Source organism: Chelonoidis abingdonii, chromosome 3 (assembly GCF_003597395.2).
Source record: "Chelonoidis abingdonii isolate Lonesome George chromosome 3, CheloAbing_2.0, whole genome shotgun sequence".
Classification (NCBI taxonomy): domain Eukaryota; kingdom Metazoa; phylum Chordata; order Testudines; family Testudinidae; genus Chelonoidis; species Chelonoidis abingdonii.
In genome coordinates, this window is record NC_133771.1 from 40,582,914 (window position 1) to 40,610,755 (window position 27,842).

General features: G+C 42.2%; 1 protein-coding gene across 1 annotated transcript; it reads left to right on the forward strand.

The window, feature by feature from the left end:
- Positions 1–15,949: 15,949 nt before the first annotated feature.
- Positions 15,950–27,774, forward strand: FAM110C (family with sequence similarity 110 member C). Its single transcript, XM_032782666.2, has 2 exons — positions 15,950–17,210; positions 23,687–27,774. Exon 1 carries the CDS (start codon positions 16,085–16,087, stop codon positions 17,165–17,167), a length of 1,083 nt encoding a protein of 360 aa, XP_032638557.1. The 5' UTR covers positions 15,950–16,084; the 3' UTR covers positions 17,168–17,210; positions 23,687–27,774.
- The last annotated feature ends 68 nt before the right edge of the window (positions 27,775–27,842 follow it).

The following is a 27,842-nucleotide window of genomic DNA, read 5'->3' on the forward strand; positions in this document are numbered from 1 at the left end:
CAAGCCCGGAGAACTTCTACCTAGATGGAGTGAAAGAGAAGGGAGCAGGCTTCAGAACTGGGCTACCTTGGAAGAACCTAGGCAGTGGTTGAGTTGACTTTTGTGGTGTTTAGTGATGTTCTATAGACATTCATAGCTGCTTGACATTCTATAGACATGCCAGCAATTTCTCCACCACACTTTTTCCTAGCTGATGGTAAGGTCATTATGAGATAGATTGTGAGCTTGCCACAAGCCCTAGTCATGGGCCATTGGGTAGTTACACTGCCCCAGGCAAAGACTGGGAAGCATAAAATAATAGAGACAAAATCTCCTTCCTGGTTTCCCCTTCTGAAAGGGGAATTTACCCCTGTGCCAGCAATGTCCCACCAAGGCTACATCTATTTCTTATCCTTTTCTGCACAGTCCCAGTCCACATGCACAACCTCCACAGGGGCCATGTACTCCCGTTTTGCACAGCTATCTGCAGTAATGGGTGTGCAGAGTGGTAATGGAGTATTCCTTGAGCAGATGCACAGGCAGGATACAATCTGGCACTAATTACAGCTGGATATATCTCTTTAGTTTTCATAATCCCTTTATGATAAAGACAAGGTCACATTGTCAGTGTGTGTAAATAAATAAATAATAAACGACCACTTAAAATGCATTTATCAAAGGGGTTCAAACCATGCTACTTTAAAGCTCTTCGGTGTACATTACAGACCTGTGACTGAGGCACAAAGCTAACATTTTCTCCTTTCAGTTTAAATGCCAGGTTTGGGAGATTTAAGATTAAGTGCACAGCCCTTGTTAAGAAAGATCTAGTTTAGGCTTTGTGCTTGACATCATAATATCCTTAAGTGGTCGTTGTACAAGCCCATGAGATATTATTTCTACTGGTTGTGTTCCAGTAAGCACAGCAGGATTAACTCAAAACAAGCATTGTTCGAAACTTGTGATCAGCATGTTCTGCAAAAGTGTATTGCCCCACCTGGGTGATATATTTTACATTTGAAACTGAACTACATCCGGGTTTTCTCCCTTTCACCCTGATCTCCTTCCAAACTGCATCCCTGGAAAGCCTAATTCTTCTTGACAGAAGCTTGTCACTTCTTTAGATTTTCTGGGAAGTTGTGTTGAAGACACTATTAGCCCATGGGTGCCATAGAGCCTGATGTACTTGTGTTTCTTGATCACAGAGCCTATGACCACAGTCTGCTTGACAAGCAGGAGAAAGGCTGAAGATGCTGGATTTTAAACCTCACACAATTGCAAGGAAATATTGGAGCCTTCCTACAGTTAAGATTAGCTTTCCAAAATCATAAGTATTTAAACTAGATCTGTCCTCAGGAGTGGATAATTGAAGGACGTTACAAAATAGTGTTAAAAAATACAAACAAACGGGTATATGGATAAAGGATATTGCAGCTGTATTGCCCCAGCAGATGCTCCTGAAGGCTTTGTCCTTCTAGGAACAGAGATATAGCACAGCTGCTATGCTACCTTTGAGATACGTGCAGCAGCACACATCAGACTGGATGAACTCCTGGGTCATGAAGTCCAGTCTCCTGCCATTGCAGGCAATCCTGTCATATAATCCCATTCATAAACTCATCAAGATCTATCTTAAATCTAATTAGATTGTCCCACCCTCCCATTCCACTCCCCCTTCCCACACCACCACCCACCGGGAGGGTGTTCCAGGGCCTCCGTTGTACACGCACACACACACACACACACGCCATGGAATTTGAGATTGTAGCCCTGGTCCTGTCCCTCCAGTTCCTCCCTGTCATCTCTAGGAGGTTTGAGCCAACAGCAGTGCTGATCAGAAGCAGTTCTTGCTCCTTGCAGTGCAAAGATTGTCATTGTAAGAGGCCTTTCTTTAGGGAGTATGAAGGGAAGGGGAAGTTTTCCGTGCCCATCTTCCCCAGTCACAGTCTTGCCCAAATGGTATATACACATTTTTCTTGAGCATCCGTACTATTGGTTGTGCTTATTACAAAATGAAAAAAAAAAGTCAGTTTTAGCCCAAATCTTGGATCTCTGTTATGTGGCAGGTAGATCTTCAGCAGCACAATTATTAGGAGTTATATGTAGAGTGCTTGCTTTTAGCTGTCATTAAAGTCTGAAATCTTGCTGGAGGTAAAACTTGATATTCTAGCTATGGGGCGGGCAAACTTTTTGGCCCGAGGGCCACATCTGGGTGAGGAAATTGTATGCAGGGCCAAGGCAGGGGGCTGGGGTGTGGGAGGGAGTGCGGGGTGTGGGAGGGGGTGCTGTATGCAGGAAGGGGCTCAGGGCAAGGGATTGGGGCAGAGGAAGGCTCTGGGGTGCATGAGGGGGCTCAGGGAAGGGGGTTGAGGTGCAGGAGGGGGTGCACAGTGTGGAAGGGGGCTCTGGGCAGTGGTTCAGGGAGGGGTGCAGAGGGGCTCAGGGTAGGGGATTTGGGTGCAGAAGGGGTGCAAGGTACAGCAGAGGGCTCAGATCAGGGCATTAGGGTGCAGGAGGGGTTTGGGGTGTGTCAGGGGTTGGGGTGCAGGCTGGGGACTCAGGCCAGGGAGTTGGGGTGCTGGGTGCAGGAGGGATTCAGGGTGCGGGCTCCGGCCCGGCATCACTTACCTGGAGCGGCTCTAGGGTGGCATCAGCGTGCACCGGGTCTGGCCACACACCGCTCCAGGAATTGGCTGGCACCATGTCCCTGCAGCCCCTGGAGAAAGAGGAGCAGAAGGCTCCATGTGCTGCCCTTGCCGGTGGGCTGCCCTTGCCCAAAGTTCTGAGGGGCTGTAATTTGCCCATCCTTGTTCTAGCTTCAACAGAAAATAATATTTTCTACTAGAGCACAAGACTCTCCAAGGAGAAAGAGAACTGTCCACAGTCCTGGAGTTTGGACTCAGAGGTGGTGGCCAGGCGGGGTGGCACAGAACACAAGTGATTGCATTACAATGCAGTGGCAGCTGCTAGCTGTTCTCAGTGGGTGAGCAGAAGTGACATTTGTTGCCCTGCTGAAAACAGCTGAGAGGCACAAAAACCACTGACTGAATCCCAGCTGGGAGGCCTGGGATGGCAGGAGAGTGGAAAGGGGCTGACAAATGGCTCTCATCAGGCCACGATTCGCATAGGTGGGATAGGGGAGGGTGCGTCTTTTCATTCCATTAAAGTCCTGTCAAAAGAAACAAGGAAGAGAGATAGCTGAGTAAGAGGGGAAAGAATAGTTGAGTGTGAGAGGTAGGAGGCAGAAAAAGGAAGTGAATGGAAAAGAAAGACAATGAAGGAAGGTGATCTGACTGGGATAAAATCACTGGGTGCTGATGAAATCGTCACAGATCCTACAATCTCAGGGCTTGTCTACATGAGAAAACTGACCAGCATAGTACAGCGGAATAAGCTACTCTCCTGACTTAAAGTCATCTTTGTTCCAGAATAGAGTTTCCACGTAGGGAGTTATTCTGATATAGCTACAGCGGAATAGTTTATTTCCTTGTATATTCCGCTGTAACTATACTGGTCAATTTCCCCATGTAGACGAGCCCTCATTGTCTCCCTCTTGGTGCTATCGCGTGGTTTCATTGGCATAGTTTCATTGGCAATTACCCAATTTCCCCACTGGAATCAAACTACAGGTGTCCTGGAGATTATTACCTCAACACCCACAAGTATGAAAATAGGATTAATATACATGTCTTGCAGTGTGGGAAGAAAGTGGTGTCAGCCACAACGCTAGCAGGCCCATTCTCCCTTCCCACTTGGTTTAATTTGCCTCCTTTTTCCATGCTGAATGACAAAAAAATTACAATGATAAACAGTGGTCGTGTGGCAGATTCCGAAAACATATCGTACACACCAGATTAGGAATCAGCTTCTAGCACATATTTCAATTAGATCATCAACACCAGTCATCAGGAAAGAAATTTGGTTTGATTATAAAGATAAAAATGGAGCCTGGTTTAGGAGAAAAATGAGAAGCAGATTCACCCCCTGTGCAGAGGCTTGCACGGGCTTAGGTACAACTTAAACCCCATTTGGAAAGATAAATCAGATTTATGTGATTCATAGACCTTGTCCTAGTCCTTGCCACAGGGGTAAATTTCACCTACACAGTGAAATCTCTTGCTACCAGAAATAAGAGGACAAAAACTGATCACAAGCTTAGCAGCTGCCACTATACCATATGGGCCATGGGAGGGGGGAGGCCATTTTACCAATTTTAGGGGAAATTAAATATGAGATGATGTAAATGTTCATAAAATAATGTTATGTGCTCCCTGCTGTGTTTCATCTGGGGAAGAGGAAATAAAATTCTTATTTGCCATATACTACTGTGTGAAAAATTAAAAGTTGATTTTAACAATCATTCAATAGCATTGATAGCCCTAATTCAATCACACAATGCATTAAGAAGATATAAGAGCAACATATTACAGCACATGCAATCTCAGCCTGTCAAAAGAACACTATAGAAGGAACACAGCTGACACTAGTAAGTCAGAAATGGAACACACCTCTTTGGTTTAATGTAGCTGTTTGCAAAGTCAAAAATAGAAATGTTTAAATAATACAGTATTTTCCAGACAAAAAGCACTTCCAGGCAATCCCATGATAGACCAGTACACACTGCGAGGATGGACAGTTTTAGGTATGTAGGGAGTTATTTAAAGGAAAAGTTAATTAGAAATCTATTTAAATTATTAAATACCTGCTAAGTGTCTTTGTAAAAGGAACCACAATGCACCAATGTGTTTGTATTACTTGACTGCTTGCATATTCCCACCCACAGCATAGCTAGGGCACTGATGAGTTTTCTTTGTTTTTTGTTTTGAACTGGATATATCTATTAAATGACCAAACTTGTGTGGTGCTGAGTGCCCTCATCTCCCATGGAAGCCAGTGAGATGGAAGGTACTTATTACCTTCCAGCACTGAGCCATAGATCACACAGCAGAGCTTAATTCTCAGATGAAAAGCTAGGAAGAGAACACACTGCAATTTCACCCACTATCCCCTCTCTCCTCACCCCTGGCATGCTCATAGAGATTAATTTAGTGAACCAGAAGGAATAGGATGGAAAAAAACGCTGTAGATCATTTTGGTCTTTCAGGTTACTCTCTTGTTTAACAAGTCTGTGCAAGTGTCAGATGAGTCACAAATGGCTCAGCAAATGCCAGCATTGTTGAACCAGATGAGAGAGCAGCTTCAAGCAGTTGAAGGGAAACATTTGTAATGATTTACAGTGCCCTTCTTGAGCCTTGCAGGGCCTTAGCCTTTGGGATTAGCATGGTGAAGAATTAGAGAGGGATTGGTATTAAGAACAATAGCTACCTGTATCTCTGCACCAATAACGACAAAGGACCTGACCATGCAAGGAGCTGACTGCTTTTAACTCACACCGACAGCAAGAGAGATGGAGGATTCTCAGCATATTGACATATCAGGCCCATTGTGTTCATTTATCCACTCCCTTTCCAGCTTCCTTCAGCAGAGTGTCATATTTCCATCTGGAAACCATGGCACCACCCTGCTGATAGTGAAGCTATAGAAATTGCTCCTTAAAGTCCAGGTCATCTAGAAAAAACGCTTGCTAAAGGTGCACAAAGTATAGGCACTAGAATGACCAGTTCAGAATCTTGTGGTGTTTCATGGCAATGTCAACTAGTGCCTTCTCATACCAGCTAAAGAGGAGGACATCTGACCACCCCACCTGTTTCCTCCCCACCGCACCCCCAGCCTGGTGCCGCCTCACTATTCCCACCCTCTCCCTGCCCCTCGTTACCTACAGGGAGGGGCTCCTTTCTCCCACTGCACCAGCTCCCCACTCCCCTTGGCACATTCAGCTGCTCTCCCTGACAGCCAGGCCCTGGCAGGGAGCAGGATGGAGCCATTCCCGGTGGCTGCTCTGTGCAGCGTAGCCAGATGTCTGAGCGAGAGCCTGACTGGGAAGTGGCGACAGCCCACTCTGTGCCCGGGCTCAGCTTCTGTGAACAGGGACCATACATGCTGGGGGGAGGGAAGGGGGGACTCCAGCTCTTTCAGCCGATGTCCCTGGAAGTTGAGTCTGGGAGGTGGGGGTGGGCAGCCCACGGCCACTGCCACAGCCAGGCACTGTCCCAGGCAGCTGCTGTGCTGCAGCAGGCAATGTCCCAGCAGCTGGAAGAGGCTCTGGTCCCACTCCATCTGCTCTGGCTCTGGTCCCACCCTTCCACTCCCCACCCGATCTGGCTGCTGAGGAGTAACTTCATCCCATGTGCGCTCCTGACACATCGCCTCTTGTAATGTGAAATGCAAATAATTAAAACATCCCGATCAATCACTTTTCTTCACACTACCCTTCAACCAAAGGAACACAAAGATTACAGTTGATCATCCAATGTAAAATTACATATACGCTCATGTGTGTCTGTGTGTTAATGATGGAAATTTGAAATTCTCTGATTGTACAAAAAGTCACAGACACTGTTCCTAAACAAGAGAATTAAATACATTAAACGTTTGTTTATGAAATTATAGGAAAAAACACAATGTAACCATGAAAATGTGGTGAGGTTGCTTTGTTGGTGTTAGTCATTGCATGTGTGTGAGAGATCTCTTTGCTAACTATAAAGCATGTTACTGGAGAAGGAAAAATATCAGACAGTCTAAACTTGACATAACATAACCAGCCAGGGTCACAAAGAGATGAAAAAGAGGGTCATGGAAAGCAGAGATAAAGTTTACAATAATAAGATCACAAGGAGGGTTACAGTAATATGATTGCATGGATAGTCAGCAAGATGTATGTGTACATACATTAATTTGGTTAGTTTTTAAGGGTTTTCTGTAGTTATTGTTTGTTGGATATTGTTTAATTATTGTTTATGAGAAATGAGTTTCATTATGCCCATGTAAAACTCTCCCTGTGGATTCAATTAAAAACTAAGAAAGCTAGAGAAGGACTTTTGTCCAAAATCTGTGCACACTGCTAGAATACATGGATGTTATGTTTCACCCTAGAGAAGACTGCAGTTCAGTCATTGATTAAGTGACCATTATATATTATCTATCCCATTTACGTTTGTATATCACTTGGCAATTATTGTTATGAATAATATTACGTATTATGTATTCTGTGTCCAAAAATGTTCTAGGATCTCTGCAGACAAATAAAAAAGACTCACTAACCCAAAGAGTCTGTGATCTAAATTAAAAATGACACCAAGTGATAGTGACAAACAGTGGGAGCAAAATAAGGAAATGGGAAGAGGAGGATACAAAAATCAGGTGACACAGTTACTTGTTAGGTTCACATCACGTTCTGCGAAATCTGTACAGGTTTTTATATTCCCTTTCCTGTTTGTATCTAAACCGTTCCCACATTTTCTAAATGTGAAATGATTTTCTGTTTCATTACTAAACAGACCCCTTACAAACAATCCATACACCCTTGTGTGTTGTTTTAAACTATTGCATGTGTTAAAACCTGCTAAGCCCCCACTTCTTAGCTTAAGAGCTCGTTTACACATATTCCCTATCTTACTTCACCACCAACCACCCTTAGCCCAGATCCCCAACCCAGGGTGTCTGTAAGCCTCTCATCCTCTGATATCGCCGCATCTCTTCCATCCCCAGCAATCATGTCCTTATTTCAGTAAGTAAGTATTTTCATTGGCCAGAAATGAGAAGTTTACAAAAGTTACTCTTATTATCCGAGGCCTTGATCCACCTTCATAGAATCATAGAATATCAGGATTGGAAGGGACCTCAGGAGGTCATCTAGTGCAACCCTCTGCTCAAAGCAGGACCAATCCCCAGACCTTGAAGTCAGTGGAAAAATTCCCACTGATTTCAATGGGTTTTAGATCAGGCCCAGAGGCTCCAAGAGCCACTTCTTCCTCTTCCTCCACAGAAGCCCTTCAACATCATATTGCCTCCTGTTCCAGCATTCAGCTCAGGCTCTCTGTTAAATAATAAAGAACTTCTGGGGCTATTACCTCAGAAAAGCAGAAAGTTTGTTACTCCTATTTTATTGTCCCATTTGAAATAATTCTTTAAAATGTAGGTTTTTCTTGTGTAAGATAACAAGTGACTCAGGATCACCATCTAGCCACAACATGCACGATGCTGAGAAATAAGTAGATGTGGTGGTTGTTTGCTGACAGGTAAGGCCCTGATTTGATACTGAATACTGGAACAGACGTGAACTATTAATATCTCTAGAGCTCCCAGGCCTCTCCCACTGATGGCCTCCTCTTTCGCACTCACATGCAAATATTTGCATGTGAATTCTTACAATGTAACATTCAAGGATTAGCTGGACAGCTCAGAGCACCTTGGAGTTGTACCTTCTGTGAACTTTAATCTTTTAACATTCTTTCTAGCAGAGCAGCACAATAGTGGGATCCTAGGTTGTACTAGCCAGATGTTTTCCTTACTAACCTGGAAGGTTGCTCTCCTATTATTTTGTCAGATGCTTGAATTGCACCTATCTCAAGTGAGGTAAAGTAGACTAAGGCAAAACATCTTAACAGATCTGGACCACAATGCCTCTGAGAAACTTGACAACCCCTAATATGAAACAACTTTTTGATCCTCTTCAAAGCAGTTGCTGTTACATCAGTAGGATAAGATCTGCCTACATCTGTGCTTTTGTTTAGTGTAATTGTTGCAACATAAACCTAACCAGGCTTGAATACTCAGGCTTAAGCTTATTTGTTTTGTATTGCTTTGGAATTTATATCATTATATAATAGAAGAGATGAGCCATTTTACACTTGTTATCCAAAACATTATTTAATCTTCTGAGTCAATCTGATTAGGGGAAGTCTGTTATCTTTTGCCAGATGAATTCTTATAATGGAGGAAGAAAAATAGACTGTCCTTCTGGAGGAAATAGAAAACAGGTCTTTTCAAGTCATTTCTTCTCCAGCTCCGCAAAGTTGAGGGGATGTTGGGGTCCATTTTCAAAGCACTCACAAGTTGGGAGGGAAGGGCTTTAACTAGTTTTGTTAAACGGGGTCTGTTTATACTACATAGCAAACTATGTAAAGGTATCCAGGTATAACACAGTTGTGCCCAGCCCTGACGTGGTTAAAGCATGCTCCACTTTGTAGTATCCCTCTACCTCGATATAATGCTGTTTTACCGCATTAGAGGTGAAACCTCGTTATATTGAACTTGCTTTGATCCGTCGGAGTGCATGGCCCCGCCCCCCCGCTGTCTTACTGCGTTATATCTGAATTTGTGTTATATCGGGGTAGAAGTGTATAAACAGGAACTTAAGTGTGTTCCCAAACTGATCTAACGTCTGGACTTCACTGGGCTTTGAGTCAGACCCAGAGTTATTATTAGCATAAGATCATGGCCTGCTCCACTAGTTATCTTGAGTAGAGTTCAGGATGTGAGGAAGAGCTCTGTGAAAGCTTCTATCTTTCACCAACGGAACAGAAGTTGGTCCGATTAAAGAGATTACCATGCCTACTTTATCCAATATTCATTTCAGATCATTTATGCCTGTCGCTGAGTCCCCCTTCCAATTTCTGGGTTAAACAATCACATTTTCTTATTTAAAAAAAATATTTTCTCTCAGCTGTTGCTGAGAGAAACACACAGCATGGGAAACTGACAAAGGAACTGACTGTACAGAGACAACTGTACAAAATGCAGTTAGAGACACAAAATAAACACTGAAAAAATATATACTCCTTTTTCTCAAAACTCTCTAACTTCTAGTAATGTTAGATGTTACTTGTAGCAACAGTAGGTAAAAATGTTCATCAAGAAGGCATTTTAAAGTGATAATACAGAGTTTGTAGGCTATTTTGCAAAGTCATCTTAATTTACAAGAAAAACATAAGAAGGTTAGTTTCAATTCAATCTTTATAGATTAGACAAAGTAACTATATGCTAGCCATGAAATGAAAACACTGTAAAGATAGTGAGAGGTGTTACACATTTCTAACATATGCTAGAAATGGCTTGAAAATAAATGTGAATTAAGCATTAGTCAATCCCTACAGATCTTTACAAAGGCTAATTAATTAATGTTTTGTGATTTCATCCAAATTGTTATTGTTATAGGAAGCTCTGGAAATCTTAGTCATGAGTGAAAGGGCTTCACACATTTCAACTTTATTAAACATTGTGCTCTGCATTTGATATTTGTAAACATCATTGTTACAGAATAGCTACTGGATATGGAGCTGATGGAATGTAGCTCCACATTCCCCTCTGGTTTAGCCTGAGGACCATGCTGTGGTGAGCTGGGTGAGCTTATTCACTATCCACAATGTATTCAATTTATTTTATTTAGCCCTTCTTTTACATGCATGAGTTATTCATAAGCCAATCATGATTTCCCCAAGATTTGTTTGTGATTTGTGCCTGGCCAATCAGTTCTGAAATTCTGATTTTTTTTTTCCAGAATTCTTCTTTCAAAACTTCTTCCAGAAATGTTGTTCCCATTTTTTGACCACCTCCCTTTTAACTGTTGGTCAAATACTATGGTTGAACAAAGATCTTCTGGGTTACCTATGAATTGAGCACTATGACTATATGTTATATGTTGTGTGTCATGCCATCTCCCCCCACATGTCCCCTAACAAAAAGGATATAGTTAATGTAGGTGACATCACTAGGACTCAGAAGACACTGAAAGGGTCACCCCCTACTGCTGTCCAGTTCCTTTCTGCTGTCCAGCTTCTTTCTACTCTCCTACGGATCTGTGGGGCCTTTTCTAGACCACTCCCAGGAAAGCAGAGGACTCAGTCCCACATGATCAGTTGGTGGGCAAGGTGCTTGGGCCCCTCAATCCCCATGGTCTTGCTCCAAGGGTACAGATGTGGTTACATTTTCTGTTTAAAATATAAAGTTCTGGTCATCATTGCAAAATGAGAGTGAAATAAAGATCGAAGCTCTAGCCATAAATCATACAGCCTCACTGACTGCAAAGAAATGAGGACTCTCATTCCCATTCATTGGTTGCAGGCATTAAGTAAACAAGAAAAAAGGTAGGAGTAATTGTCTGAATATGTGATCATTCCCCACAGCTTGATTTCCTGACTATGCTAATATCACCTTGTAGTGATCCTGCAAGGTCTCAAAGGCTCTGTCTACACTGCAGCCTATGTCGGCAAAACTTATGTCGCTCAGAGGCATGAATATTCCACTTCCGTGCGTGACATAAATTACTCTGACACTTATGTTCATGCGCACAGTGCTATGTCAATGGGAAAACTTCTAACAAAGATTTGTAACAAACTCTGAAATCAGCTGTAATGTATATGATTCACTTTACCCATTTAATAACTCTCTTCTTATAATCTTTAGTTTGAGTTACAAAAGGATTGGCTACCAGTGTGGTTTTTGGGTGAGATCCAGAAGTACATATTGATCTGGGGCAAGGGGAGGGTGTCTGGTTCTTTGGAACTGGAGGAACCTAATAGATGTGATTTCTGGTTTTAATAATCATTTATCACAGAAGTCTGGTTTGTCTGCATGGTGCATGAGGGGCTAAAGGGTGTGATGGGGGCTGCCGTGGCTCCATGATAATTAGTACAGTATTGTGGGAGCACACATTTGTTACTAGTTTGGTGAAATCTTATCAGTGGCAGATTAGCTACTGGGCCAACAGGCCTGTACCCCGGGGCCTTGGCCAATTGGGGGCCCCTGGAAAACTGGGTGACCCCACACTCAAACCCACTCTGCCCGCCTGCCCAGCACTCCTGCGGGGCAGAGGGGGAAGCCCCCATGCCCTGACCCCACTTCCCAGGCAGGTATAGGAAGCCCCCTGCACCTTGACCCATCTTCCTAGGCAAGGACGGGAGGGGCCAAGTGGGGCAAGCTCCCAAACTCCAACCCCGATTCAATGGCAGAAGGGCAGCAGCGGGGAGGGTACTACAGGCAGAAGAGGTCAGGAGGGGTTGAACCCCTAATCTGCCTCTGAGTCTTATGATAGAGAATACCACCAGTCTGGAGTATGTGCCCTGTATTCTGGTAATCTGACCTGAGATCGGTACTCTTGGCTGTGTCCCTTACCAGACAGTCTGACAATTGGCTCGTGATGCTATCCATTTTCATCAGCAGTATTTACAGCAATGTAATTGGAAGCAGAATCTGACACATCAGCAGGGCTGGTTGAAAAATTACAATTGATTTTCAAGGGACATTTTCTAGGACAAATTTTCAGTTTCTCAGTGAAAAATTGAAACATGAGACATTTTTGGATTTTGAAGAAAATGTTTTTGCTTAAAAATTTAACTGAAAAAATGTTCCATTTTCAGTAAAAATGCCTGGGGCATGCTTTCAGTATTTTTTATCAAAACCCAGAAAATATCAACTATCTTTTTACCTAAAAAAGTTTTAATTTTTTTTATTAACTCTATAGATTTACGTGTATTCTCTACTGATTCAAAGGTATTTGAAATCCATGGGAGCTAGGCACTGAGGATCTGCAACATAATGGTTATTTCTACTAGTAGTTCTTGCATAAAGCAAGGGGAGAAGAGACTCTCTAAAACTTTATAATTGCTCTGTCAGGAATTGCTTAATCAATTCACTCATCTTAACATCAGTATGTATGACTTTTGTCTTTGTTGTTAAAATGTGTCTGTTTCACAGTGTCGTAGAGCCTCAAACTATCAAGGAAATAAAAATCTAAGTCAATGTATGGGCCAGAATGAAACCTGGATCTCATCAGTATTAGTTCAGCAAATCTAAGTGGTTTATTGTCAAGCTTAATTGTGAGGAGAAATTAACCTTCTCTATAATTCTAACCTTCCATGGCGCAGCTGAATAATCATTGTAAGTGGACAGTGATATTTCTGTAGGTAAAGAGTTTTAATAATCAGACTTACATGGTCATTAATGGTGTTTATGTTTTTATGGCCATGGTTTTTTATTTGTGAGGGCATTCTTTTTTTAGCCTAGCAGTTATAGGAGTCAGCTATATCTATGTTTCTAGAAAAGAATATCTTTGTAGAAAAAAGAACTTACATATTTGCAAAGACTTTGGAGGAAAGCATCTCAAAGCACCTTACAATCCATGGCCCCTGTTCAGAAAAGCATCCTTTTCAGAAAAGCATTTCAGCATTTGCTTTATAGTTAAGCTGCTTAAATGCTTTGCTGAATAGAGATGGACTTAAGCATGTATTTAAGTGTTTTCTTGAGTCAGGACCTATATGTGTAGCCACCTTTAGTGTGGGAAAAGACAAGTGCATAACTGTGTCAGGAGAACATGTCTGCTTGATGTGACTATGTTTGAGTCTTTTGCTGCTAAGAATATGTCTTCACTGCAGAGTTAGCCCGAGCTCTTCCTGACTGTTACCTCCAATGCCTTCTCCAAACTGGGCTAGCTGGCTTGTCTGAGGTCATAGGCTAAAGACCAAGTTAGGCTTTCACTTGGGTTGGCAACCCACACACTTTGCAGTGAAGATGCAGACTAAACCACTCCAGTGCCAATAATCCTCCAATGCTTTCCCACAATTTCCCCCCTGCGCTTGGAAGGACAGACAAGTTCTCTTACAGTTCACTGGGGAAAACAGAGTGGCTCAGCTCAGCTTACTGCAGCACTAAGGGTATGGCTACACTTGGAATTTCAAAGCTTTCCCAGTGCTGCACATAAACCACATCCTTTACGGGTGTAGCGTGCAGTGCTGGGAGCCGCGCTCCCCGCGCTGCCGCCCTGATTACACTGACGCTTTACAGCGCTGCATCTTGCAGCGCTCAGGGGGGTGTTTTTTTCACACCCCTGAGGGCGAAAGTTGCAGCGCTGTAAAGTGTGAGTGTAGCCAAGCCCTTAGAACCATGGGATATGACCCTAGGGGCATGTCTACACTGCAATAAAACACCTGTGGGTAGCAGTGTCAGCTGACTTAGGCCTGTAGGGCTCAGGGTGTGGGGCTATAAAATTTCAGTGTAAAAATTTGGGCTCAGGCTGGAGCCTGGGTTCTGGGACCCTCCCCCTTTACAGGGTCTCAGAGCCTAGGCTCCAGCCCAAACCCAAATGACTACACTGCAATTATATAGCCCTGTAGCCCAAGCCCTACAAGTCTGAATAAGCTGACATAGCCAACCACAGGTGTTTGATATTACACTATGGACATACCCTAGGAGTCCTAGCATACCCTAGAACACAGCATCAGTGTGGACAGAATAACTCAGGTCTGGCTTTCCAGTGTGGCTGCTCACATCTGGGATAGGCTAACCCAGGTACTGATCAGCTGGGCTAACTCTGTGAAGATGTACCCTAAGAGGAAAATCCTCAGGCCATTGTTCATGATGAGCAGCTTAGGTGAGTGCTGAGGGGAAGGGAGAGAAAAAATCCTCGCCCTCAATTCGTACAGCAGCTGCAGGGCTGCTCATGCAGTTCTAACACATCCTTTTGGCGGGGAGGACAGAGGATTCCTGCAGCAGTGGACAGAGCCTGTGGCCCCAGCCTGCCCAATGCATGCAAGGAGCCTCCACAGAGCTCATCTTCATGCTGCATAGTGTGTCCCATATTCTGACTCCCCAATAAAAATTTCTTTATGTAGCAAACTGTACTGGGACCAGAGCCTGGGGACCCTCTACACACAGGCTAGGACAAGATTGCCCCTAAAAGTAATGTTGCAATTTCTAAAGTTTGGGGCAGAAAGCAACCATCTGCCTTCTCCCTTTTTTGTAACTGATGGTGTATCCATCACACTTCTAGTGATGGCAAAATGATGATCTGAGTCGGTCTTTCCAAAAACATTTCTGCACTCTAATTCCGAATGAAATGATTCACAGAAAGAACCTTGTTAGAAACAGGTGTATGTACTTTTTGTAAGCACTATTCGATTTTAGACAACAGGCAGATCTGTAGGTGCAAATGGCTTGTGCTTCCAAATTAGGGAGCTACTTCTCTAAAATGCCTGGACTAGTACTTCTGGCTCCACTTTAGAGTTCAGCTCCTTTGAAAATCTGGCCCACATTTAATGGCAGAAAAATGATGGAAGATGAAATTAGAGCTGGTGTAATTCCGTAGTATCTCAAACCATTTCACCACCCACCCTCCACTCTGCTAGTGCCATCCAAGAACAAGCATCTTACGATATCAGTGGAATGTTAGGATGTTCCTGGTACATTCAGCAATGCAGCAAGTGCATTTACCTGCATGTGCCTGCAGAATTTACTACATGACTTTCACAAGCCTTTCGGTTGAAATCTCAAACAGCAAGATGCTGAATTAAATTTCTGCATTTTTGAAGCCAGAATGCGCTCTTTACTAAAAAAAAAAAAACACCAAAAAAACACCAGCCTTTAATATGGGACCCAGAAAGTCCTGGTTTAAAGGCTTGATTGTGCAAGGCACCAAGTATCCCATCAGAGGTGTTGGGTGTGGAGCTGAGGGTCCTCAGTTCTTCTCAGGGACATGCTACACTTTGCAGGATCAGGCCCTGTATCTTCTTGCTTATCTCAGGGGGCAGGCACCGGAGAAAATGCCTGAGGTAGCTAAGGGAAATATTTTGAATAACAAGGGTTTTGAGCTTATAGTTCTAGGTGCATGTACAGTACAGGTTCCACATAATCCTAGAGATGCCTTCCTGGAAGAAACACATATCTGAAGTTTTGCTCCCATAAAATCCAAATGTCTGTAGTGGCCACATTCGTCTTAGGAAGACTCCAATAGTGTTTTGACTCAGTCATATCGTTGGAGGAGGGGACTACTGAAAGCATATGCTCATAAACAATATTTTAATTAGTGCTTGTCCTTGCTGGAGGCAATGGAGTGTTGATGGTCTGAGCCACTCCTCTAACGTCAATGAACCAGCTCACTGGTGATGTCAGCCAGGCCTTCTGCACTCAGACCTGATTGGCTATGTTTGGATTGCAGGGGCCGGCTTAGCTGTAAGGTGAATATGCAAGGAAGCAGCTGTGTGGAGGTGTGTAGTCAGAGAGTGTTAGCAGCAGACACAGTCAGACAGTGGGGCTTTACTGAGGCTGAGGAGTTGTTTTAATCTCTCCTAGGTAAATAAACAAACCAGCAGCAGACTTTGGAATTTGGAAAGGCTCACTGGGCACTTATGCAGGAAGAGTGCAAGCTGCAGATTCCATAGAGTGGCTTTTTTTTCTTTCCAGAACCGTAAGTGGAATAAGTGTACCTGAAACTGATATGCCAACTGAAATCTCTCACGCCGTAAGAACGCATGCCATCTCAGACTTCCCTTTGACAGTGCGACTCCTCAACAAGGGGCCAGAGTACCTTCGCAGACAGATGGAGGCAGGCACCCCAGGCAGGAAAAGTGCTGTGGAAAGACTGGCAGCTGATAAGGCCAAGTATGTAAAAAGTCAGCACGTAATCAGCACTAAGCAGGAACCCGTCATTGTGCTCAGCTCAGCCTCAGAGAGCAGCAGTGAGAGCTGTTCAGTGGAAAACAAAAAAATCAACAGGGACTTTGGTGGAGGAAAAGGCACAAAGAACTTTGAGCCAACTAAAGCAATGTATTCCTGCAGTGCTCCCCTGGAACCTGATCCACCCATAGCGAGGCGCAGCAGCTCCAAGAGGCAGGTACGGCCAGACTCCCTAGTTATCTACCGCCAGAAATGTGAGCTTGTGAAAGGTCAAAGCAATGAGAGGTCACGAGGAAGCCTGGTGAGGCGGCTTTTCCAGGGGTCCATGAAGGAGAAGCTGCTGACCTCCCCTGAGATACCCAGCATAATTGGGGAGGGCCTCACACCAGAAAGTGAAGAGACAGTATCCACCAAACATGCTGCCAATGGGCCAAACAGCCGTGTAGGTGAGCACGCTGCCCCTGCAAACACAGAAGCGCCAGCTGTTCCTGAGCATGAGGACTCCTCACAACTGACTGTGGCACCTGATGAGGTCAAGGACATCAGGAGGAAAGGGCTACATCGCTCTCAGTCTGATATCAGCTCTCGCTATTCCAGGTCTTTCTCTGAGTTTGACACTTTCTTTAATTATTGTGGCCTTGAACCTGAGGTAGTGGAGGATCTGGGCAGAGAGAACTTCTCCGTGATTTCTGACATTTCCTTCAGGATCCGCAGCATCAGCGTGGCAACGTCCGAGAGTGACTTCACAAGGCACAGTGGGGATGATGGGCTGTTGGAGGAAGAACTGACTGAGCAGGTCCCCAGCACCACTTCAGTGATTGAGCGCAATGCTCGGATAATCAAATGGCTGTATACTTGTAAGAAAGCCAAGGAGACTAACAACATGCTACGAGAGCTTGCATGAAGGCTTCTCCTTTCAGCATGCATTACAGCCTGGTAAACTCAAGGTGTGTGCAAAGCCCAGCCATGCCCATTTATATTTATCTTTTTATTAAAACACTGTTGATTTATCCGAGTTTATGTCTGTTCTATGAATGGCAGGAACAAGCTGCTTTCTGCACGTAACATTGTTATTATTATTTATTATTTGTATTACAGTAGCACCTATGAGCCTAGTTTGGGGGACTGGAGTTCTTGTAAAACAGGAGTCGGGGGTATTACAACAAAAAAAGAGACAGAAACGTACTGTACTTTGCGAGGTTGGATCAGACCCCCGAATGATAGTAAACAGTCAGGGTTGACAAAGAATGTCTGCCCTTTGCAGTCTCCTGCTTTGTAAATGACTTGTTTTCACCAGTTTCTGCTATGTTAAACTCAAGACAAACCCCAGAAAAATTAGTCAGCCCTTAACTGTAGCAGGTAAGATCAAACAAACTGAACTGAACCATTCGATGTTTAGGGATAGTCTGTATTTACTCTGTAGTAGTACAATTTTCCCCTCCCCCGCTCTCTTTCTGTCTCTCTCTTTCCCACCCGCTTTGCCTGCACTTAAGTACATGTAAGCAGCCAGTAAAATAAGGTTATATCCATGCTTCTTCTAGAGATCCCATTCTCACAGAGCTTTCTGCCTTGGCAATAGGAGTTTGCTCCAGCTGACGCCTGGCTTTACACGAGCTCTGCTGGGACGTGGGACTGCTCTTTCTGCTTACGTTCATTGTAATCAGTTTGGCTCTTTTGATGCTGGAGAACTTTGATGGCTTTGCCCACATGACTGTGCTACTGCAATTCAAGCAGCAGATTTTGGAAGTCAGTGGTGTGGTTTGTTTGGTGAGTGGGGCTGCTCTGATATTTAAAAACTAAAACAATGAATACAAATGTGAGAGGCTTTGAAAATTATTACTTCACATAGAGAAATGGGCCAAATGCAGCCCTGGTGTAAGTGGGCACACTTCCTATTGACTTTTAATAAGAGGTGCACCTATGCCTAGGGTGAGTCTTGTCTATTGGCAAGAACCATTTTCCTAGGAGCTTTAGTGGTGATTCATTACATGCAAATTGCCCAGAGTATCCATTGTATGAAAATTGTACTGACCCAAGCACATACATCCCTTAGGCCTTGGACCTCTTACACAGTATTATTTTGAATCGTGCTAACTGATCCTGCACACGATGGGCTACATGGGCCCTTTGTGACTGTATCATGTTCATAATCTGTGTATTAAGAGGACACTAATTAGCCCTTGGCACAGTTGTTTGAAATGAGTCCATATCTTATCCAAAAGCACATAGATATATAATGCCTGAGTCAATTTCCTAGTGGATCAAGAACTGGATCAAGATTTCTTCTGGTGCACCAATTTTACAGTGGTATAAATCCACTGTCTTCAAAGAAATTAATCCCAAATTACAGTGGTGTATGTAGGAACTGAGTAAGGCTCTGTGACTCCATCCTACCTAGTTGCCTGGGGGCTCAGAGTTATGAAGATGTTGGGATATGTATTAAACATACTCACTGCATCTCCTGACATGCTAACAGGGTGGTGGATTCTAACTTGGTTGTCTGACAATATAGGGCAGTAAAGAGCCTTAAAGATGCAGCATACACTACCTACTCACTTCTGACAGTTCCTAACGAGGAATGTATCTTTTAACACCATGGAAATATAATGGGCTGAGAGAGCATTCTAGAAGGCACAAGATGGAAACGTGATACAGATTCTGTTTAAAAAACAGGGCTTTTTTTAAAGGTGGATAAAAAAGAATTCTGGTTGTGAATTTTTTTTAAGAAAAATAAAAAATGCATTTTCATTTATATTTTTCATAGAATTTGTTTTTTCACTGAAATACTGAAAACTCAAAAAATTAGATTTTTGTCAAAATAATTTCCACAAAATATTTTTGACCAGCTCTAAAGTGTGCCTCCAGAATAGGGACAGTTGTCATGTGTAATGCTGTCAACCCACAGATGTGTCACTGGGTGAGAGCTCCATGCCTGAATTCAGTCGCAGAAATGAGAAGGTTTCACTGAGCTGAAGAGTTTCCCTCTCTCACCCTCCAGAGCTGATGGGAGAGGGAGGCACATAAAACAGATGGTGGATATGGGGGCTCGTAAAAGTTTCTGCAGCTGTGAGTCTTACACAATTATGAAGGTGGGGGCCTTTGCCCACCTCCTGCTACTGGGTGCAGGAGTCTGGAAACAAGAGACGTCTGGCTCTAGGATTTCTTTGCCACTGTTCTTGGGGCCAGCTGTGAGGTTGCTCTCCTACTAGAACTGTGGTAATTCTCATGGGCCATGTGGACCTTGTCAAATGGGAGAAGGCTGTTGGGCCTCTTATTGTTTATTTGTTAAATGCTATCAATGCGTTCAGTGTTGCAGATTACACAGGAGACAGATGGTCCCTGCTCCAAAGAGCCTACAAAGCAGCTAGGCACACATCATAGAAAGATGTCTGGCAAAGGGTGCTGTAAAGTAAGGAAAGCAGGAAGTTCATCACATGTGCTCCCCGCCTTTGCAGAAGCTCTGCAACTCCCTGGTGCAGAGTCAAGTGTTGCCTTTTTCTCTTTCTGCCCTTTGACTGACCCATCACACAGTCCGCATCTGAGGCCTTAGGTGCTTTTATAGCCAAAGAGGCTTTCTTCTTGACTGGACTGTTAATATTTGTTATGTTAATAATCCACAGACAGGGCCGGCTCTAGCCATTTCGCCGCCCCAAGCACTCGCTTGGCACACTGGGGTCTGGAGCCAGCCCTGTCCACAGAGCAGGACTTTAGATAATTTATACTTCTGTTGCATTTTAGAGGGGCATGCAAAAGATAGACAGACGCAGGGCCAAAGCTGTGAGAGATTTTTCAAAGACAGTAGTTTTTTATGTACATGAAAGCACTGGGTTCTAAAATGTAGCATATCAGATTTAAGATGGATTTTAAAAAAATAATATTCTGATTTTACAATGGCATACTAATTTATTTTCAAGCTATCCAGAGTCAGATCTTTAAAGGACCTTGACCAAACACGTGAGTGCAGTTCTGTGCCTATGTTTGTTAACATAATTATCTCAATTGCTTGTGCAGATGCTGTATTTGCATGCCTAAGTGGACTTTTTCAGCCTGTTTTTTTTTTCATTTACAACAGTGTAAATCAGTGCTAATTTTATTAAGTTAATGGCATTAAACTTGCATGGGCCTGGTTTGTATAAAAGGAGAACTGGGCAAGTAGCTACCTAAATAGCTATTTGCACATGCAATGCCCCAATTTGCACATACAGTTAGGGCAACTTCACATAAATATAGACACATACATGTGTGCAAATGTTTTCATGCTTCTGTCTTTAAAAATTGTGGCCCACAATTTTTCTCATTTTAAGATGGAAGATTAACTTTTAAACTTTGTTTCCTTAATGTCTTTTGATAATGGTCTGGGGAAAAGGGAATACATAGGAAGCACACACTAGAAATTTTTAAGTAATATCATTAATAGTAAAGACAAAGAAATTCAAAGTATTGACTGACACCCCATTGTGCCTTTGAATTACAGGCAGTTTTATAACATATTTCTTCTTATCCATGTAGGCAGAGGGTTGTTTTGTGTTTTGTTTTGTTTTTTTCGGGACATGGTGTCAAACACATTTAAAATTCCTTAATTGCTTTATCTTTGAGTTTGTGTCACAATTTTAATGTTGCTTAAACATAATTGTACATGTCTTTTCGTGTGTTTTCAAAACAGATCTTTGTATTGGTACAGGACGGGAATTTAGGAGATAGGACTTTTGTTATTGACTCTGTCACTGACCTGTTATCTGATCTTGGGCAAGTGGTTTAACCTCTTTGAGCCTGGCTTATGTCCTGGAGAAATAATACTTCCCTACCTCCCCAGGGCATTGTGAGATTTTAATCATGTTTTTAGATTAGATGGAAGACACATTTGAAATGCTTATTGGTATTGCTTTCTGTTCCAACTAGCAGTTCAGAGGATGCTGAAATATGTGGGTACCACGTGAACATTCGTGGTAGCAAATGTCATCTACAGTGTCAAGCCCTTCCATGACTGACAGGAAATAAGATTGGTTCACTGGTCCCCAAGAATACATATAAACCCTTAACACTTTCATTAATATTTAATAACTAACTCTTTTTTTTTTTTGGTACTAAGGTTTCTGTACAAAAGAAACCCTTAGCAGGATGATCTTCTGTACTAATTTAAACCACAAAATCTCTGCTTATAACTCATCATGTGTTTACATAATTGGTTAATCAGAAGATGAGCCAGCAGAGAGACAAATTAACCACTCACCTGCTAAGCCTTAAGCCTAGGCCCCGTGAAGCAATGCAGGGAACTTCCTGAAGTGAAGCAATGCATCCTGGCTTTCTGCAAATATTGGATGTGATCCACAAAGCATACAGAGACATTCATTACAAGCATTACTGATCCCTTGAATTTACAAAAGCAAAACTAATTTGTATAGAAATGAGTGTGACTGGGACATAAGTACTCTAACTCTCTTGGAAATAATATATATACAGAGACAAACCTAGAATTGGTAACGGATTACTTGAGTAGTAGAGTGTGTGTGCAACTCCGGTCATATAATTTGCTTTTTTTTAGACGAGGTAGAAAGAGATTTTAACTGCTGAGCCTGACATCTGCTCAGTCACATGTCATTTAATTGTATTTAATTACCCAATGAATGTGTCACATAAACAGTTCAAAACTGATGCTATTTACAGCCCATGGTTTAACAGAGTAGGAGAAAGACCTGTATGAACTGGGTATCTCAGGTATCTATTGGTTAAAAACTAAATTCATAGGCTAGGTATGGCCATTCTAACTCTAACAACCTAGGGAGCATGTGGCTGAGAGTAGCTTTTCCCTCAGCTGTTTTCCCAGAAATGATGCCATCTTGAGTTTAATTTGAAATGATATTCAGAGGGGCATACTTCATTATGTTTTCCATCCCAGGCAAATATTTTGGTACACTCTGTTTGTGCAGTTTAGGAAACTCTAGTGTATCAGGTTTGTACTGTAAACCTGACTTTAAATATATAGGGACAGATTTTCAGCAGGTGTATATCAGTAATGGAGCTATGCTGATTTCCACCAGCAGAAGAGCTGATTCACAATTAATGAAAAATCAAGGAAAACCCAACAATGCTGATTTTAGGCCACTACTCTTAACAAACCCATTGACTGTCTGAAAATTCATCTACAAATATCAATGTACAGTGCCCAGCTCAACAAGGATTCGGGCCTTTTGGAGTAACCATAATATAAATATTTAATAATAAATAAGGCTGAATTAAATAGTTATCACCGGACAGTCAGTGGAGTTGACTCACTGGTTCTGAGACTTGTTTTTCCTACAAACCCACAAGCTAGCTTCTTTTCAGTGCTGCAATTATCTTGACCAGAGACCATCATGTTTGGTGCAAAAAAATGCAGTGCTCACAGGATATTTTTAAACTGCAATTCAATCCAACAGCTGACTTGGATTTGTAGGGTCAGGCTGTGGGGCTGTAAAATTGTGGGGGGAGACATTCAGGCTTGGACTGAACCCCAAATTCTGGGAACCCGAGGGGGGAGGATCACACCACACAGACAAGCTGAAAATAGAAGCTAGCCCTTCAGCTCCCTTTGGCCTTTGTGTAGACGAAGTGCTCAGAATTTATCAGCTGTGGGCACATGGAGGCTGATGGACTAGACACAGCAAACCTGCTGCATGGAAACTAAGTGCTTTCTTTGCCTTTCAACAGCCTGCTGTTTGGAACTTTTGGACATATTCCTTAAAGCACCTGGCATGGCCTGGCATATTGAAATTGTTGCACCATATTTTAAAAAGACAAAAACCAACAAAACCCTCTGTTCATGTTTCCTAGATTCTAATGTTCATTCTGAGTAGAACAGGTTTTTTAAACTGCGGGTTTTTAATGGGTCAGATGCTCCTATTAATATTTTATGTTCCTAGCTTAATTTTTCATGAATTCTGTTATGACTGGTAAAACATTGCATAAATAAAACAGCTATTCGAGACACGAAGTGAACAACACATTTGTTTTAGCAGGATGATAATTAAGAAGCCATGTTATCTATAGTTAGCCTCAAAATAACCCAAAGGTAATTGGCTAGATTTTGCCTAGATAAGCAGCATTATAAAGTTACAAAGTCTTAAAGGCCAAATTCACCAATGGCATTAGGAGGAGCATAACTCAATTGGCTTTCAGGGAGTTTTGCTTTAATGATGGGTATGGCTTTAAAAAGGGGGTGAATTGAACATCTTTGTCTCTGAGTGTAACCAACATTACGCAGTTCATATCAGTCCTGGGCTTCAAAAGCGTTTCAAAAAAATGCTCATTTTTAGTGTGGGTTTCTCAGGAAAGGAGTTGATTATGTTGGTAGTAGTTGTAAGCAGTTGGAATGAAGTTTTAAAGCTTACTCTGTACCAGTATGATGCATTAAGTGTTTTAAGTAGCACTTTTCTTTCCCCCTTAGAATGAAAACATTCCCTGAGATGGCGGCTCACTAAACAGGACACAGACAGATAGACCCACAGCAAACTCTTCTATCATCTGGCTTATGACAAATCTATGCAAATTTATCAACTTCCTGTTGCCCTCCGACCCGTCTGCAGGCTCACTCTTTGTCACAAGCACATGTGTGTACAGAAGTACAACAGCAAGAGGAAGTTACAAACTGAGACAGAGGGAAATTAAAGCTTCTAGAAGAGCAGAGGCAGGTTTAGGTGCTAAAATATCTGGTAATATCCAGAAAGAGGTCAGTGCACCAGAATATCATCCTAAATGTGAGGGAAGGTTGGTGTGGCATGTCTGGCTCTGACTGATGGTGAATCTATCAGCAAGACCGGGGAAGGAGAAAGTGGGAACTAAGTGGCAACGACCTCTGGGTCAGGCATTTCTTGGCAGGGAGGCTCCACCTGCACTTCCAAAGAAAGTGTGTTAACAGGACTTTAAACCTGGCTCACATTGACATGATTTCAGCACACTCTGCCTGGCTGGTGACAGTGGACCAAACATGACAGTTTTATAAACAGTATTCGAAGCCAGCGGTATACCAGATTCCCTCTTAGGGTTGTCTAGATTGAGGTTTAAGGCAAACTAGAGAACCATGTTCTCCAGCTAGACCAGGCTGTTAAGCCAGTGGGGATGAATGGCTAAAATCATGTTTCACATATGGTCTTGGGCATAGTCCCAAAGCCTAGTATGACACAGAGAAAGTAAATCCACGTTCCATATTAGACAGGACTCTTCTTTGCTATAACAGTGCTCCAGCATAGTAAAATGTGTAGTCTAGGTAGGCCTTTATACTCTTTTTATACTACATTTCAGACCCTGCCAGCACATGGTTGTCTGTAATCTAATACGGTTATTTTTGTGCTGAGGATGGGCAACATGTTTATTGACTCATGTTAGGGAATAGTTTCACAGCATATGTAATGGTATGGCTGATTAGCATTAATCTATAATAGCATTGTCCTATCTGCATTGTAAACAAGAAGGCATGTTAGGACACAACTGCAACATACCAGACAAACATGCTGAGATTATTCAACTTGTAGTATAGACTGCACCAGGCTCATCATAATTGTTATGACAACTACACCTACTTTGCACTGGCCAAGCAAACTTTATTTGAACTGTGGTTAAACACTGTTTAAAAATAATTTGTGTCACTCAGTTTGATTGTGGATGTAGATTTGAGTTTATGGCCCTTGGCTATGCCTCAGATTCTTAGCCCAGTCAGTCATTAGTTATCAGAAAATGCCTTTCCCTGAGTTATTTATTCCTGATATCATAAATCCCAAAGACAGGGAAAAAATGAAGTAAGGAACAGATTCTAATCTTAGCTATAGCAGTGTCAATCTAGAATAACTGAACTGATAAAAAGAGATCAGAATCTGGCCCTATATTTCAGTGTGCTGAAAGGTTAAAAGTTGAACCACAGGTTACCATGGCTATAGTGTTCTGTTTACAGCACTGGACTGTCAGACCTGTACTGTAACAACTACAGGAAAATCAGATTCCATTCTCAACATTCCATTAGGGTTATACATGGTAAACAGTCAGTCAGCCCCTTTCAATGATTACCTGCCATGCTCCCACCCAATAAAGTGAACCAGACACAGGCATAAGGGAGAAGATGTAATGAGCATCTAATCAGCACTTTTTACACCTTATAAAAGACTTAGTCTTGTAACATAACTATGACAGAGAGAGAAGGACTGAGTGATGCATTTTTATAGAGCATTCACTCTAATCATAAGAATCAAATATTTCCTCTTTTAATTTATCCAAACATTGTGAGCCAAAACACTTCACTTTAAGTGCTATTTAATAGTTTTTAGTTGACTTTAAGTTTACAATAGACTTATGAGTCAGGTTAATCTTATTTGATTAAGAAAAACATACTTGTCACTATTTCTCACCCCCAGTAGCCATTTGAGAATGCAGGGCATTTGTCTATATTGGTTTAGTGTTACTTCACATACACATATCTTGAGTTGTCTCTCTCTCTCTCTATATATATATATATGTAAAATAACATTTCCAAATAAAGTATTTATTGAAGCTGCTCTCCACAGGGGAAACTGAAATGTTTGTATTAGTGAGACATAGAGTTTAAGGTCAGAAGAGACCACCAGATCATCAGCTCTGACCACTTTTTTTATCACAAGCCACCAACACCACCCAGCACCCGTACACCAAACCCAAAAACCAAAATTTGACTGAAATATTACAGCTTACAGGAGAATAGACTATGATGTGCCACAGGCAGAGAATGGGAAGGACCAAGGGGCACCAGTGAGCTACTGTATGCTTAGAGATTAGCACCTTCAAAACAAACAAGCTGAGTTTCCATTTTGATTCGCCATGGACTACACCATCAATGCTAATCTGGTGAGAGTTATCCACTGATGCCCAGTTGTTTAAAGGGAGACTGTAAAGATTGATAAGTCAGAAATGTGACCCACTGTAGTCTTATGCTCTATTTGCAAATTACTGTATATGGAATTATTTACATGTTTTGTCAAAAGCTGTTGAATACTTTTTCTTGGAAATATGGATGAACCACTGTAGGCAGCTCAGAACTCATGAGAAATCCCACAGCTACAAACCAGTGCACCAACACAATGGAGGTAGGGGGAGGGCAGGTTTTTACAAAGATTTCTGGTTTCACTTTCAAGTTTCCATTGGGTCTGTTTCAGAGATTGTAGTGAGATAAATTGGCCATGGACTTTAAATAATAGAAAGAGATATGTAAAGGACTTAGGTGGGATTCTCAAAAGCACAGAGAATCATTTGATTCTGTCCCTATTGAAGTCAGTGGGAGTTTTACCATAGATGTCAGTGGGATCAATTATGCCAACACTGAGCATTTTTGAAAATCCCACCTTTGGCCTTTATGACCTACTTAATGGAGCTGTGCTGACCTTTCACACCAACACCAGAACAAATGCACCTGGCTTTGTTCAACTTTGCATGTGAGAACCAAACTCTCCAAGGTACCATAAAGCTCAAAGAAGATTTGCCCAAGACCTTTTCTTACACCTCATAAGCTGTGAATTCTGGGAAGATCAGTGATCTATCCTTTTCCACCTTACCAGGAAAGAGGACAGCTGACAGTCCCTTTATCCCCACATCTCTTGGGAGTGGACATCTTACCATGCTCATCCTGAACAGTGGGGATTAGCACATTTTGCTCAGGTTCTATTGCTGCTGTTACTTATAAAGCCTCTTGCCTCATTCTCGTGCCGACCTGCCCCATGATGATAGGAAACCCAATGGCTACTGTTGGCCATTGACTCTCCTTATCCTTCAACAAAAACTTTTAAAATAAGGAAGGGATGCACTGGGAAACTCATCTATTTCATTATGAAACTGATGTGTTTTGTAAGGGGTTGCTCAAGTTTTGTTTTAGCGCTTTTGGGGGAAATTCCAGTCCCACTGAAGTCAATTGGATTTTTCCATTGTCTTTAATGGGGCCAGGACTTACTCTTTATTTTCATGCAAACATAAAACTAGGATTGAGGGGAGAAGGTCACAAATTAAACCACTAGTTTTGTTTGACTGGAACCATGCAAACCAAGACAGTCACATTAGATGCAACCCTATTGTACAGCTTAATTATAACGGTTCAGTTTTTTAAAGCTAATATTATCACTGTGAAAAGGGACAATGTCCATAGTTTTAATTTAACAGGAAAAAGGGTACAAAGTCTGCTTTTATGGCTAGAGCCTGGTGTTTACAATTAAGACATCAGGTGTAGACTATGATCTCTTCAGTATATTGTACATAGCCATGTACAGGAATTTATGTAACAAGAGTTCAGATTGTTCTATATTATATGTACACATTATAAATCCTCATGCTTCAGGACATAAATCAACCATTAATTGATAGTTATTCCATCATTGTCTGTTATGGGGTTTCTTGCACCTTTGTCTGGAGCATCTGGTCCTGGGTACTGGTCTGACCTAGTATGGAATTTCCTAGGTTCGTACATTTATATTCTTATAGAAAAACAAATCTGTATTTTATTTCATTGCATACAAATAAAAAAAATACATGACTGAAAGTTTGTAATTCATTCTTGGCAGTTTGTAGTTTTATTTTGTTTGCTGTTTACTGTT